The 15,649-nt window shown below is 36.2% G+C and overlaps 1 protein-coding gene across 4 annotated transcripts in view; it reads right to left on the minus strand.

Annotated features, from left to right (window-relative positions):
• ZBTB49 (zinc finger and BTB domain containing 49) overlaps positions 1 to 15,649 on the minus strand; it is an 18,722-nt gene continuing 3,073 nt past the window's right edge. For all 4 annotated transcript variants that reach the window (XM_030019225.2, XM_041123617.1, XM_030019232.2 and 1 more), the window contains exons 3-8: positions 14,494 to 15,599; positions 8,369 to 8,415; positions 4,460 to 4,533; positions 3,619 to 3,701; positions 3,367 to 3,528; positions 1 to 1,356 (exon numbers count right to left, since the gene is read on the minus strand). In XM_030019225.2, coding sequence (XP_029875085.1) covers positions 686 to 1,356; positions 3,367 to 3,528; positions 3,619 to 3,701; positions 4,460 to 4,533; positions 8,369 to 8,415; positions 14,494 to 15,599 — 2,143 coding nt within the window. In that variant the 3' untranslated portion in view covers positions 1 to 685. The remainder of the gene's footprint in view (positions 1,357 to 3,366; positions 3,529 to 3,618; positions 3,702 to 4,459; positions 4,534 to 8,368; positions 8,416 to 14,493; positions 15,600 to 15,649) is intronic.

The following is a 15,649-nucleotide window of genomic DNA, read 5'->3' on the forward strand; positions in this document are numbered from 1 at the left end:
TACAATGTAAAACAACTTCCCTTTATTCGCATTTCCTGATCTTGGTCTTCATTGTACAAATAACCTGCTGTGCAAAATAGTTTATAAAATACTAAAAAAAGCTTTTATTGTAAAAAAATAAAGTTTCTAGATATACAGTTACTTTGCACTATCACAAATATTGTCCAGTATTTAACATTTAAATTTAATATCACAATACTCAAGTCATGTAAACCAATGATCCTACTGGTAAGAAAGCCACTACTGAAACTCAGGTTCACTAGGGATTTGTTAAGTATTTTCCTCTTTTCCTATGTACACCCTTACAAAACTCTGAAGACCCATACTTGGAATTTCACCCATATCATGAAATTAGGCATTGGGCCATCCTCTTCTCCATCATCAGGTAAAAAATACCAAGTTAAATGCTAAATTTAGCAAATGGCAAATTTTAGTAAATCCTGGCAACACGAGCTACACAGTGTAGTCACAGAACAACAAAGGTCCCCGAAACTAGATTTAAACTTTGCTGAGAAGCAGTGTAAAGGCAGCCTACACTGGGTTCTGGGCATGCGTATCTTGATTTCTACTAGTATCCAAGCTAGTTGGCTTAAAAACTAGCTCTGGGCTGTCTAGGCTGCAGTGCAATCGCAATCACTTTAGCATGAAATGGCTCTAAGAAGTTTTGATACAGTCACCTGAGCCCTCATTGTTCCAATTCACTTTCATTCTGCAAGGTCTTCATAGCTAAACCCCAGAGGGTCATGCTGGAGAAGAACGGTCCTTCGTTATTCTTGTATGCAGCAGATGTTCGACTGCCGAGTGGATCATTACAATGACTGTCCAAGCTAACCATAGAAGGACGAATCATGGGAATATTATCAGACTGTAAGGGTTCTTCTGCAGAAGATACATCTACATCTCCATAAGCATATGGTGGTGGAGGAGGAGTTTGCTGTGTCTGAGCTTTTGGGAGTTTAGCAGAATCCACATTCAGTTTCTGTTGGTTTGCTGAGTCATGGTGTTGAATCATTGATCGCAACTTACAGTACGAATCCGCAGAACTATCAAATTCAGTTGAATTTGCAGTTGAACGAATGGGAAATTTAACAGACACTGGTAACAACGTAACAGATATTTCTTGGCCAAAAGAGTCGGAACTCTGAGATTTGTCAAGGTCAGAAGTTTCAATCCCTTGAGTAAATTCATCTAGTGTGTTTGGACTTTCATCAGTGGCTTTACAATGCATCTTCTTGTGCCGCCGTAGAACAGCAGAGCGAGTGAAGCATTTGTTACAAGTTTCACAGGTATAGGGTTTTTCTCCCGTATGAGTCCTCACATGTCTACGCAGGTCACCAGAGCCTGCAAAACATTTCCCTACAAGACAAAAGTGATAGATTAAGATTTTGTTCTTAACACAAGTGCATAAACATCTTTTAATTAGAGAAAATATCAAGTGATAAGGTATGGCATGTCCCAATCGTGGTACTTTGTTTATCTAGAACCAGTTTAAACAAGGTCCATCTATTTTTACAATTCAATGACTTGTTTCTCCTTCTTGATCTGAGTTTCTAATTTGTGTTTCCCAGTGCTTTAGTTTTTGTCTCCAGAGATGGGAATGTCCATTAGTATTTGAAAGTTGTGAGTGCTCTCAGTTTGTATCAATCTTCAAGGAGGAAAAAAAATTTTACAATAATCAATTTAATTTGTCTGTCTGGAAAAACATTCATCTGTCTGGAAAAATATATTCTTCCAGTGAGAACTGCATCATAGAAAGTAATGGTTTGTTCATTACCAAGGAACTACTCCTAAAGTGCTGACAAAGTTAGCTTTTTTTGCTAACTTTGAGCCGCCAATTTTTTATATTGCAGCCAGAGAAGGCGTCAAAACTGTAATTTTTTATCGCTGTAAATATAAGAATACAATAAAATATTCAACTGTTTGCCTATTTTCAGAACCACAGGCTCAAGTAAGCTCAATTACCATACTGCAAAGAAAAAAGTGTCTGAGGCTGAACCAAGGCAAAGTGTAGAAGAACAAGCAGAACAAGAAAGCATTAATTTCCAGAATTGCTACATGATTCAGACCCCTCACACCCTTTAGGATGGTAGAAATAAGCTGATACCTATTTGTGATTTTATCTCATTTTACCTAGGTTAAAGTTTATTTTATTTTGTGTGGACAGATACCAACTAAAATGACCTGTATTATCTGAAAGCCCAGTAAAACTGCAGTCTCAATTTTTGGCATCATACTTTTTATTCTACTGCCCAGATTTCTCCTCAGAAAAGCCATTAAACAGTAACCTTAAGATTACAAATTACTGGGATAAAACCTGTGGATTTTTTGCAGAATGTGAATGATTTCTTAATGCTTGATCAGATCCTCTGTGCACAATTTTTGCATTCTTAGTACAATATGACCTGGCTAAAATGAAAAATAATCAAAAGACCACTACAAGACAAGATGAAAATATGCCTAGTTTAATGACAGCAACACAACTGTTTGTTTATACTTTCATATCCTGCATGTCTATATTTCTTCCTTCTGATGCAAGACCTCCTGATAATATTAGCTTTTCTTGTGCCTCAAGATATTACAAATAAAACATACTGCAGTTGGACATTATCATATGGAGCTACCCGCCTCCAAGGCTAATTCCTCAGAACACGAATGAAATTATACCAAAATAGCACTTAAGGGCAGAAAAGTAAGTAGCATGCAGGATGCTAAGTAACATATGAGATAAGGATAGACAATGCAATTTCTGAGAACTATGTTATAAAAGGATGAATCATTGATCAAACAGCCATTTTCAGACTACCTGGAAGTATGACCTATCTAACAGATTTTGAAAATGAGTGTTCTCTGGTATGAAGCATTGATCAAGTCTTGATTTTATTCCAGAGGTTGCAGCAAAGTAGCAAAAGGTTGCTATTATCAAACTCTATGGTTGAATGCAGTTAAATCTGAACAGTATTCAACTGGGAAAAAAAAAGAAGAAAAAAAAGACTCCATCGATAGCCAATGATGCCAAACATAGCTTTCCATCAGAAAGGACTATACTGAAAAGAAATCAATTTTTGAAGAAGCGAGTATCAGTATTTCTCTAGTGAACGTGTACGCATACAATGTTGATTCATCTTATTTCCCTTCTCTGTTCTTCAACTGAAATTCACTTTTGAACTTATTTACAACAGCTAAAGGAGTTTAATACACCAAATGATAGACTATGAAGTATGCAAGACAAGATTTTGTGAAAAACTTTCACAACATGGTATTTCAATTTAAAATCATTTTGGTTAATTGTTATTCTGCTGACATAGGAACTTTAACTTGTCATTTAAAAAGCAAAGACACAACCAATCTATGCACAGTAAATCTTACCACATGCTGAACAGCTGTATGGTCTCTCTCCAGTATGCCTAATTCTGTGCTTTACTAATTTTCGCTGCATGTTGAATGACTTCCCACATTCATCACAGGTAAATACTTTATCTGCTGTGTGGGTCTTTTTGTGCTCCTTTAAATTACTGAAGTTACTGAATCCTAGAAAAATATGACAGACACTGAGATTAAAATGACTCCTCACATTTCAATCAAAAAACCTCAGAGGCAGAAACTTTGGTTCTTACATACCTCTGCCACAGATATCACACAGATGAGGCTTTTCTCCAGAATGAATAATAATATGACGCTGAACATCACCAGAAGCAGCAAATCTGTAACAGAATATAGAAACCCAATTACTGTCTTTATAAGACCCTTATTCTCCTAAACTGAGTATCATGTGGAAATCAACTATAATGAATGCCTGATGTTCTGAACAAAGATTAAAATCTATAACACAGATAAATGGATGTATTTAAGAAAAACATTTTGAACCTGGCAACGTCCAATTAAATTTATGCTAGAACACCCCCCCCAAACCCCTCTTCATCATTAATCTTACTAATTTATTCTGCATTTAACTTAGTTTAAGTACGAATGCTACTCCTATATTAGTGTATTTTGTGTCATCTGTTAGCAGAAGGCAGAAATATTTAATGCTTTGCTTAAATTAGTCAAGTTTCGCATACTTCATAATTTCCTTAAAATGTAACAAAAATTGTATGACCAAATAATGAAAAAAAATGTGAGGAAAAGGTACAAACCTGCATGATTTATTGTGACTCACACTGTTCAAAATACACACAACAGTATATCCTTAACTGAAAATAACCAATATACAAAAAATTAAGTAAGACCACAGATTATGTATGTGGTGACATGTTTATCTTATTATTGAGACTTGCAACAAGACACTTGCAGACATTTATGTATTTTAATCGCATCAGTACACATTTAAACCCAATGTCTTTTAAACAAAATTGAGCAGCATGCTGCCTTAGCTCTTGGCCCTTAGTTTATCATGAAGATTAAAGAAAACATGAACAAGTTTTATCATGTTAACTTTACTGAGATGAACAATTCTACTCACCTTTTCCCACAGATTTCACAAATGTACGGCTTTTCACCAGAATGCCGACGTAAATGTGTCTGGAGATTACCTGCCTGAAGGGACAGTAATTTAAACATTTAAATTCAGCTAGCCTCTTGTTGTACACAGATAAGAAGACAATGATGGGAACTATGAGACTGGCTTTTTATTCCTAATTCTAAGGCAGTGAAGACTACAAAGCATGTATGAACTCAAGCATTCTTATCTAGTAAAGACAGACTACCATGTACTTCAAGATCAAATTGCTTATGTATGCAATTATAAATTGCCAAGAACAGGGGGAAAAAAAAAAAAAAAAAAGGCAGCCTGGAATCAAACACTAAGGAAAAAGAAAGACCTATAGTTGAAAACAGATCCAGTTATAAATGCAAATTACACTATCTAGATTGCAGTGAAGAAGAAAACTTACTAGTAATATGGTTCATGTTAGCCTCATTTTCCCTGTCCTACAAATAAAATATTGTTACATCAGGATGTCTGAATTCACCTACCAGGAGGTTAAAAAGTAAAGAATAAACATTTTTCAATCCATAAAATACTCAGAGCCAAGTGCTCCAAACCTATAAATATTTACTAATATCAAAAGAAAACAGAACAGGAAGTACAGAAATTAACAAATGGGATTACTGGTAACTAATTTTTATTACATATCTTTCCTGTAAATCCTGTAAAAATTATGCTAGTCTAGCAGGCAAACCAGATAATGACTAGACAAAGCCATCTTACTCATTCCAACTTTTTTGTTGGTTTGTTTTTAAAGCCACTGGTGCTTCGGAATGGCTAATCCCCTGAGAGTCCAGTTCTCAAAGCACAAGACACAGCTAGTCTGGACAGAAGAGTTGCAGATGTTCCGTAAATTGCGTATACTTCCACAGTCAGTTTTTAACCCTTCCATTCTCTCTGATGGATAACTGCCTGGTTTTATCCAAGTACACTAAAGGATCATTAAGTCCTTTCAATCAGGAAAGACAATTGGGGATGCAAAGATCATCATGTCCTCCTTAGTCACAGTAAGACAACACAAATAAGACCCGTCAGTAATTTCTTTGGACTCCTCTACAATAAATTACTTGTGACCATCAATCACTGTAATCAGAGCTTATAATATACCAGAACTAAAGTATTGCAGACACACACAAACAGACACAGAGGACAATATTAAATGGATCAGCATTTGAACCTGGAGAAAGCTTTCTTTAACCCCTGTGAAGTTTTTCAGACAAGAGGGTAACTCAAGCGCTGTTCTCTCAGGCCAAACTTCACAATACTGAAATCCATTCAAAGAGAGGCATTAGGCACCTATTTCTGAGGAAGGAGAAGACTAAATTGACTTCTCCGTGGAACAATTTGTGCTTTGCAAAGACAAGGGATTTTATGCAGAGGTGCATTTGAGAGAAACATACAAAAGACAGAACCTTTCCCTCTATCCACATCACAAAACAAACCATATCATAGGCATTTGAAAGTTATTCTGGATAAAGACAAGAGGATGAATTTGAAGTGCAACAATTATTCTGAAATAGTTCCCATACAAGCATTTTTAACCAGAATAAAAACATTTTCCAGAGAGTAGCAAGTAGATCCATTTGTTTATTACAAGCCTATATCACTTCCTCCTAATGAGGGCAAAAGCTTATTAACTGTGCTGAGACAAAAAAAGGTAAAAACATCAGTAACTTGTGTTCTTCCTAAGCTTTTGAGGTGGTATACAACCTTGGCTAAAGCATAATATGCCATCCCAATGAAAAAGCGTAAGAGGACTTTTGCTAGCATTTCAGTGAAAGAAAAAATAACGCTCAGAAGAATCCCCTTAACCACTCCTCACAAATTTGGAGACTAGAGAGATATGCTAGACTTACTCCATTTGTAACTCGCATGCTTTTAAAGTGAAGGAACTAATGCATATGGTCCCCCAAAAGAAGCTCTGCAGAAGGAGGGAGTCAGGAGGTAAAACATGATATCCTGGATCACCAACCAGAGAAGGACCACATACCAACAGGTTGTGTACTAGCAGTAAGGGAAGATGCAGGCTTGGAAGTACAAAATGAACCTTTTTCTCCAAAAATCGAAGACATTTATGGTTATTTGTTCCAGACTATGAGTTCCTGTATGTCAATTTTCCCTGCTTTCTTCATTTTCTGTTTCACATTCCAATACACGGAACATCAGTTACATTCAGCAGGAGCAGACATATTACCATGCACAACAACTGCACTGCCTCAAAAGCACAGAACATGAAGGCTTAAGAAAAGTGTTACTATTTATGTGCCTGCAGACTGAGAAGATCAAGAACAAGACCAGAGATGGTCTTTTAAGCAAAAAGTAGATAGTAATTATCCTCGCATCTTACTTTCTGGTAGATGGAATCTTACTTATTTGCACGATTCAAAAGCAAGTACCTCAGAAGTATGCAAGTTCCCTTTCATGACCAGAGAAAGAACTGTAGCACACAAGCTGAATGCTATGGCTCATATTCTGGACATGTGGGTATTGTCCATCAATATGTATCTACCTACACCTTCAGGCAAGTGAGGTAACAGGGAGGAGAGGAGCGGAGAGGGAAGCTGTTTAAGAGTGTTTAATTAAAAGGCAGAAATTTCCAGTTTCGTTTGTTTGCTTTTAGTTAACGAGAAGCGATGCATGTTGCATGAAGAGTCTGTCATGCCTGTCATACACTCTTGAGTGCGTGAAGCTTTTTTGTTCCCTCTTGCCCACAGTTAATGGTACAGAATACTGCTCCATTTGCCAAAAATACTTTTAATGGAATTTGGAAATATCCACTTTCTTCTTTTAATAACTAGAAGTTCAGCCAGCAAAATGAAAGAAAATGCACTTTCTTTGCCTAGTAAGTGGACCCAGTTTTGCTCAAAATGGCTTGATAAGCATGATGAAATAGTATTGTTCACTGGATGCAGTGTTATATTAATATTTAGTAACAGAGTGGAGGATGCAACTGCATCAGATTCGTGGGTCAAAGTAGTCCCACTGATGGACTACGAAACTGGAGCAAGAGAAGCACAAACACTGGTGGGTGGGTAGACAAAGACCACATAATTCTAATCCTTAAACCAGGACCCATAAGAAAGACCAATTTATTCAATGATAATTATTATTTAATCTTAGTATAAAAATATCCACCTGTCCATTGTCTCCTGTACTCAGGTGCACATATTCCAACCAAGAAAATAGAAAAGAAATAGACATTTTGGAAATGTGAGACAACTAGGCACCAAATTTGTAGAAATACAAATTAATTGTTGTACCCTTGGAGAGCAAATTAAGACAGCTAAAGCTTAGGCCCTGTATGCAAGTAGGGAATTTCACAAGAGGTTTTTTTTAAATCATAGCTCAGTTTTGTCACTTCAGGCAGACTGTCCTGTTCTTCACATAAGGAAACTGAGCCCAATTATATGGATATAAATTTTTTTATCTGACTCAAAAAAAATCTGCTTAATAATTTATGCCATTTAGGAAGATGAAACTGTATTGCAAATACATTATATAAAATTCTAACCTGTATTTTTTTCAGACACTGTAAAAATGTTATTCACAACATATCCCTAAGCATAAGGCAAAAGAACAGTCTGAGAATGAATGTTCTCTGTATTTCAAATATAGTTGTGGCTCTGTATGGTTAAACATTCATTTGAAGGTAAAATACATAACACATCTACTGAGAGCAGACAGAATCAAAGGTAAAAAATGTATCAAAGAAATCTGAAACATTTAATGGGTTATTTTCAAATAAGACATTTTAATATTTTATCTCCAAAGTGAAGTCTGTCTTTGAACAAAAAATATCTAATCTATAGACTTAAAACCAAGCTTTTTAGAATCAACACACAGATGCATTTCAAGCGTAAGTACCATAATATAAAATATTCCCACCTGTGAGAAGTGTTTCCCACAAATGTTACATTCAAAAGGTTTCTCACCTAAAAGGAGAAGAAACAGAACAGAGAACTTCTAATAGTTGCAATAGAATACAAATGTTTTAAACTGGTACGCTTCCATTTAAAACACGTAATGTAAGAGTAAAAATATCCCCAAAAGGACACTTACCCATATATTTAAGGGGAAATTCAAGAGGGAAGTACAGCATTTACCATTAAGCTTGTAAGGCAGACTTGCTCAGAAACACAATTTATCTTTCAAAACAAGTAGGTAGAAGAGTTTCGATATGAATGGGAGTGTTTTGTAATCTTTTTTTTTTTAAATACTTTTTTTTCCGAAATGGAGAGTGTACCATACCTCCAGGAAGAACAGAATAGATGACAAGGTCCAACAACAACAGCAGCTATGGGAAGTGCACCAGTTTTTCCACTTGTACACACAAAGGCCCACTCTTAAAAAGAATAAGGAACGCAGAGGAGCTAATTTGGAAGGATTCTGTTTTCTCTGTTCAATGTGTACCATACATCTCTGATCAGCACATACCCATCCACTTCCAGTAAATACATATTTGCCTTCAAATTCTTGCCCTATATAAGAGTAGCTGATAATTAACCCAAGTATTTTGCTTCAAAATTCTGAATTTATACATCTAAAACTGGTATTCTTGAATTTCCAAAAACATATGATCACCTTTAGTAAAAAAAACTAGTGCAGCCCACTTTACCTTTACAAAATAACTTGACTCTCAATCCAGAATGTGACAGCACTTTAATTCTCTAGCTGTCAATTTGAGACAAATATCTTTTTCTAATCATTTTCTCCTCTACAGTATTTCATAGAGGGAATTTTTTTCCCCTGCTTAGTTCTTGGTTTCCTAGTTTTTACACTGTTGATAAAGATCTCTGTGCATCTTCTAGAATTTTTGAAACAATAATACTCAAATACCACTGAATTCAGTGACAGTCAGACTTCTAATGATATTTTCATGAGTCTAACTGTACATTAATAGGACATATATAATCTGGCCCACAGGTATGGGAAAGCAAAATTAATGTAAATCCTTGTGATTTTGAATGCAGATATTTCCAGAAGGAAAAAAGAGATCTTGCAGCGTTTCATCTTGGTGCTGATTCAAAATCTGTCTAAAGATTTTTATTTACTTTTTAAATTATAATTTCCCTGATTTTACAGAACACCTCTTGCCTATTTGTAGCCTTCTCTTCCAGCAAGTATTCTCTACATCAGTATTCTTCCTCCATACTTGGAAGAGTTACAAGCAACATCTACAATATCCAGGTGTTGAGGTTGCATTTTCCTTCCCTGCTGCCAAATACAGGTGATGTTCTTTCAACATATTTCAGGATCAAGGACTAAATGTAATTCTCTTAGATTTTAAAGCACAGAGTAAACATACACAGTTATGTGGCTTCACAAGATAGCAATCCTGCAGTTAGTCTGACAACTTGAGGCTATATCTACTTTTTCTACTTAATGAAGAATGAAAATCTTACGGGAGTTACAAGAAAGCTTTTATTTCATTAAAGATAAAAATTAAGAAAAGAATACCTCAACTAAAAAGAGCACTGAGGCTTGATTTCATTATGGTACTATATTTGCAAAACACTAAAAAATCTGGTACTGACAACACAAATATAAATGAAACCAACAGGGAGCCAGATCTGTGGCAACTGGGAAGGCTTCTGACAACCGTAAAAGCATCAAGGTAATTTGAAATGGAGGATAAAAAACACTTGTAGCAATTTCTTCAGAAATTACCTACACCAAAAAAAAAGTTACTGTTGACACAAAGACAATTATCTGAACAGAAATTCACCCTGAAATAACTAGAGGGGGAGGGAGGGAATTGGAGGCTCAAATTTCTCTAAACTATTGTTGCAGGCTGCATGCAGCCTCATTATGTACTGATGTACAAATAGTTGGAGTTTTTTCCCCCATGATAAAGATAAAACAAAAAAGTTTTGTTTGAAAAGAAACATCAAATTAGTTTTTGGAGAACAATTCTGCACCTGCATAAAACTCCAAACCACCAGGCATATCAAGTAGCCTATTCCAAGAAGGAATTCTAGCAGAAATACTATATTACTCGTAGTGTTGTAGTATCCCTCAGGTAAAGTGAAGCTAATTGCTTCCTAGGGCGTATTAGTAAGAGTGCAGCTAGTAAGCTGAAGATGATTCTTCTCTACCTATCACTGGTGAGACCATATCTGGAGCCTTAAGAAGAGAAGGCAAACAGGAAATCTTATTGCTGTCTACATGCAAGGGGAAGACAGTTGCAACCAGGTTGTTCTTGAAGGTACACAGTGATAGGACAAGAGGCAACAGACCTAAGTGAGATCATGAGAAATTCCGATCAGATATAGGAAAAGAATCTTTTACCCCATGAGGGTAGTCAAACACTGGAACGGGTTGCCTGGAGCTTGTGGAATCTCTGTCCTTGGAGATATCCAAAATTTGACTACACAAGGTCATGAGCAAAACAACCCAATCTAATTTGACCTGCATTGAGCAGAGGATTGGACTAGATGACCTCCAGAGGTCCATTCTAATCTAAATTATTCTATGGTTCTATGACCATCATTAAATTCCAAACTAAAAACCTTACCTGAGAACACTAATCTTCTCAAGGACCACGGGTGGATCAACAGCAATAGAGAAAATTTGGGGAAAAGTAGTAACTGAACTACAATTAAGAAAATGCTTAAACAAACATCCAGGGGACTTTACTTTTGAACCCTTGGACTGCCATGTGTTTTCTATCTTCTGTTGCATCCTTCTTGTTCCAACACTGTGCAAGAAGAGATGAAGATAAAGCACACAGTAGTGGGATCAAAGCAGTGGTGTGTCAGCTCCAGAAGAGAAAGGCACAAAGGGAGAAGTGGTGTTCCTGAAGAGATCACAAAGGTGAGGAGCAAGACCCACTAAGGCATGGAACGCAGGCAACTTGCTCAAGCAAAGCTCAGAATGAAAAGGCTGAGGATCAACAGTGCACTACATGACAGTGTAACTCTGCTCCTGTTGTATTCCATCCTGCCAAGAGTTCTTTCCACAGGGTTGTTTTTTTGTTTGGGGTTTTTTGAGATGTTTCCTGAAAATACTTTTTAAAAAACCCAAAACATTGAATGTTCCTGGACAGGTAAGGACTGTATAAGGGAGATACACCTGCTTCCTTTTTTTTCAGACAGGTCAATCTAATAAAAAACAAATTGTAACATTCAGTCAAGTCAAAATATAATAAGCTCTGTTTAGAGATTCCTTTAAATATCCACTAGCAATACAATTAAAACAGCTAGACAACCCAATACAATGACTTGTGTTGAACACAGTACGCCTCTCCGTCACATAGAAAACTCATCAATGCAACCATGCTAACCTGTAAATTCTTTAGCAGGTGTTAGTGTTCAGGGACAAAGAATTTCACATGTCCTTATTCTTGACAACCAGGCCACCACAGCACTTGTGTTGAAAGAGTTGTCATTTGTGGGTTAAAAACTGGCTTTCCAGGGTGAAAGGTCCATTTTAGTAACTTGCTTCCTTCATCTCTTCAGCAAAGCCAGATTTGGAGGACTTTCAGTAAGCACTATGATACTTAGAACGCTTGCGAACCCTTTTGCTTAGTTCTAGAAAATGAATGTTTTTAAATAAAATTGATTAGCTAGCACTTTGCTATGCTTTCTGAAGTGGTAGATGAATGCAAATGGCTTTTAACATAGACTTACATTACTTAACTACCAGTATACCTAATATTAATGATGCAGATGTGCCCTGTACCTTCAGCTACAGATCCTTCCTATATTAACAACCTACTCACTAGCCAGTGCAATTTTCCAAATACTCTTTTTGCACTAGTTGGATATTTAAAAACAAATTAACATGACCCAAAAATAACAGGCAAACAGACCTAGTCATATTCTTGCCTCCATTCTTCCATCCTTCTTTGATGTGCTTACTATGCATTAAACTTATGCTCTTAAACTTTGTCAGTTTAGCACATCTATAGAAGAACATTAATGCCACTTTAAGTAGCATTCAAGTCTGGAATTTTTTGAAATCTATTGGAAGAACGTAGTGTATGAAAAGCAGCATGGAATTCCTGAATCCAGTGTATACTCAGACTAGTAAAGGAGGACAGCAGCAACAAAAAAACCAAGTCTAGGATCACTTTTCTTACACAATGTATAAAGCTGGCTCATACCAGGCAGCCTTGTGGAATGTGAAACAACATCTACTAGTGCTTAAGTGAAGTGGAAGCATGTGTAAATACACAGACCTCAAGTAAGAATGAAGAAACGAACTGCAACACACATAAATAACCCTGCAAAGCTACTGCAACCCTTTTCCTCTTTTTCTATTTCCTACACTTGTAAGCATTTGCTGGCCATGCTGCATCTAAAGAAAAAAAAATATTTGTAAAACACTTGTATCAGGGGCTATAGTCTCTTTCTTCTATAAAGCTCAGTACCCAGTCCACTCCCCTGACCTTTAAGTTACAATACGTTAGAAGAGGTAAACTAAACTTTGAACTTCATGTTTTAAGTGGTTTAGCAGACTCAGAAACATACAATAATTAAGTCTATCACTCAGGCAACACACTCTTAAAAAAACAAGTTGTTTGATGGGCACCAAAATTCACAAAATCCAGATTTCTTCCAGTTATGAGACGTCTAAGGAAGGGCAAATTCTAACAGGTTTCTCATAGTTGGGGTCTCTCTTTCTCATAGATTCTCAGCACAAACTCACATGTTACTGACTTCAGAGTCTCTCCCTCGGCTGGGACTTCTCTGATCACCTATTTTCCTGAAATTTCTAAGATATTAAAATATACCTGACGATGTCAGTTCAAATCAGATAATAGATTCAAAAAAATACAAGGCAAAGAGAGGATCTAGGTTAAGAGGCATATGCAACTCTTTCACAGGAGACTAAATTAAAAAAAAAATAAAATAGTATTAGTAATGTGAACATACAGAGGCAAAGATACCAAGCAAAAACTTCAGGAAGCTAATGCAAAATGTTTGTATTTTCAGGTTTTATAAGGTTTTTCTACTAATAACATGGAAAAATAAATTCTTAATACTAAGGATCAGTTAACAAAAGAAATCAATGTCTGCTAAGAGGGATTCATATTTACTGTCAAAGTACCAATGCATGTGTGCTCATTTGCCAAGTGATGTTTATTTGACAAGACTCAGCAAGATGCATTTGTATATTTAATACAGGGAAAAAGAAAGGCAAAAAATACTCAACAGCTTAATCAGGAATAATGACACCTCAAGGACTTGGAATCAATGGTGTTACTTGACTGGCTAAAGTAATTCTTAAAAACCCTTTTAAAAAAACATATCTAAAGTTGTAGAAATATAACAGAACATGCTGGTTAAATTGAACAGACTAATTTGTTACTTCAAAGTTAGACTAGGTCTTGTTTTTCACTATAGTAAAAAGATACTTAGAAATAAATCAAAGCTAGGTTTAAAAATAATATTATCTGTGAGTTTTGAAAACAAAGTGAATTCATTCACAACTCCCATTCATTCTGCAGTCTACTTGTCTACAAGAACATTACTCTCTAGGTAAACGCAATGAAAGTTGTTCACGCTAGGAAAAAGGTATAAACTAATTATAGAGCATATTTCTACAGGTTAAAAAGAAATTACCACAAAGCCCTAATCACTTGTATCTTACAATGAATATATATGATCAGTGAGAACTGAGGTCATCTACAACACTTGTAGTATCGTCTTCTCTCCATTTACACTTTTCATTGTTATCTGACTCAGACTTCCAGGCCATCTGACAAACTGACTAGAAATGCCTCTTCTAAATGCAAGACAAAAATAAAATTTTCATTGAAATATCACACAACGTTCTTTGAAAAAGAACCCTAAAAAACAAGTATGAAGGAGAAATCTTTACTACAACTCTCAGCTAAACTCAGTCTTACAGTCTTTATTCCTGTATGATTACTCATTTTAAAAAAAACGAAACCAGAACCTTTTGAAAGTAGACGCTTAACCAGCATCTCTGAATCAAGCGATACTGCAAGACATCCTCTTTAATTGAAATATTTGGTCTGCAGACCAAGTTATTGAGAACTGTACCTGTATGAGACCTTTTATGGAGCTCCAAATTGCTTGGATGTTTGAAAGCTTTCCCACATAATTCACAAGTATATTGCCTCTGCGACTGAAGAGTCTGTGATTGCCCTTCTTGTTCCAAAGGACCTTGAGATCTTTCAATTTCAACAGTTTGTTCAAAATTCTCAGAATTCTCTAAATCTTCAGCTTCTTTTTCATCAGTAACTCTAACATTTGTCACATCCATGGTACTTTCATTTACAGATTCAATTACTCCTGTTATTCTACTGTCATCTCTTTTAGGCTCAGGCTGCTGCTCTGCAGATTTTTGAGATCTTAGAAAATTTAACTTTTTGAGATGTATTGCCTTTTTCAGCCGCATCTGTTTTGTGGGCTGCATAAGCGTGCTTTCTGCATTTTGGTCTGGAGCAGCTTCGTTCACAGACTGAACCAGAAAGTTTGATGGTAAATGATCAGAGGTTTCCAGAATACACTCAGAGTGATTGACAGTACAAGAACTATTCTCTACTGTGTTTATTTCTGTAGACGTGTTGTAAGAAAAGGATTGTTCTGCTCCCCTCTCATGATTAGAGCAAGCATTTTGCTTATAGAACTGTTTACTGTAAAAGTTGCGTAGTTTATAATAGTAATTTGGTTGTTTAAATGGAAGCTCTGTGCAGTTGCCATCTAAGGAGTCTTGTGGTTGTTTCTCTACATCACTTGAGGGTGCGTGAAGATTAACAGACTGCGATGCATGAGAATGGTGGTCAGCCAAGACTTTATTAGCTTGTGTGTCAGATGAGCATTCATGCAATAGGTTTGTTCCATAACTGTCATTGGCACAGCCAGTATCTGCAGTCAAAGTATTCTGCAGCGAAAATACGCTATTACAAGGCATGCTGGCTGTTTGCTCTACAGCTGTAGAAGATTTTAAAAAGGTGTGGCAAATGTTCAGCACATTTTGCACTTGGAGACACTGTGCAATATCCAACATAGCTTGTACATTGTCCTGGCTAAGATCCAGGTGAGAGGTGTACATGAAGTCCAAGATCTGGCCTATGCCACCTACATTTTTAATGTCCAAGTGAAAGACATCATTCTTCTGGCCTGAAGAATTCTGGAAAAGGGTCCTGATAAAATAAGGCAAATATTCAAATACAAACACAAATAATTCACAAAT

Source organism: Aquila chrysaetos, chromosome 1, assembly GCF_900496995.4.
Source record: "Aquila chrysaetos chrysaetos chromosome 1, bAquChr1.4, whole genome shotgun sequence".
NCBI lineage: Eukaryota > Metazoa > Chordata > Aves > Accipitriformes > Accipitridae > Aquila > Aquila chrysaetos.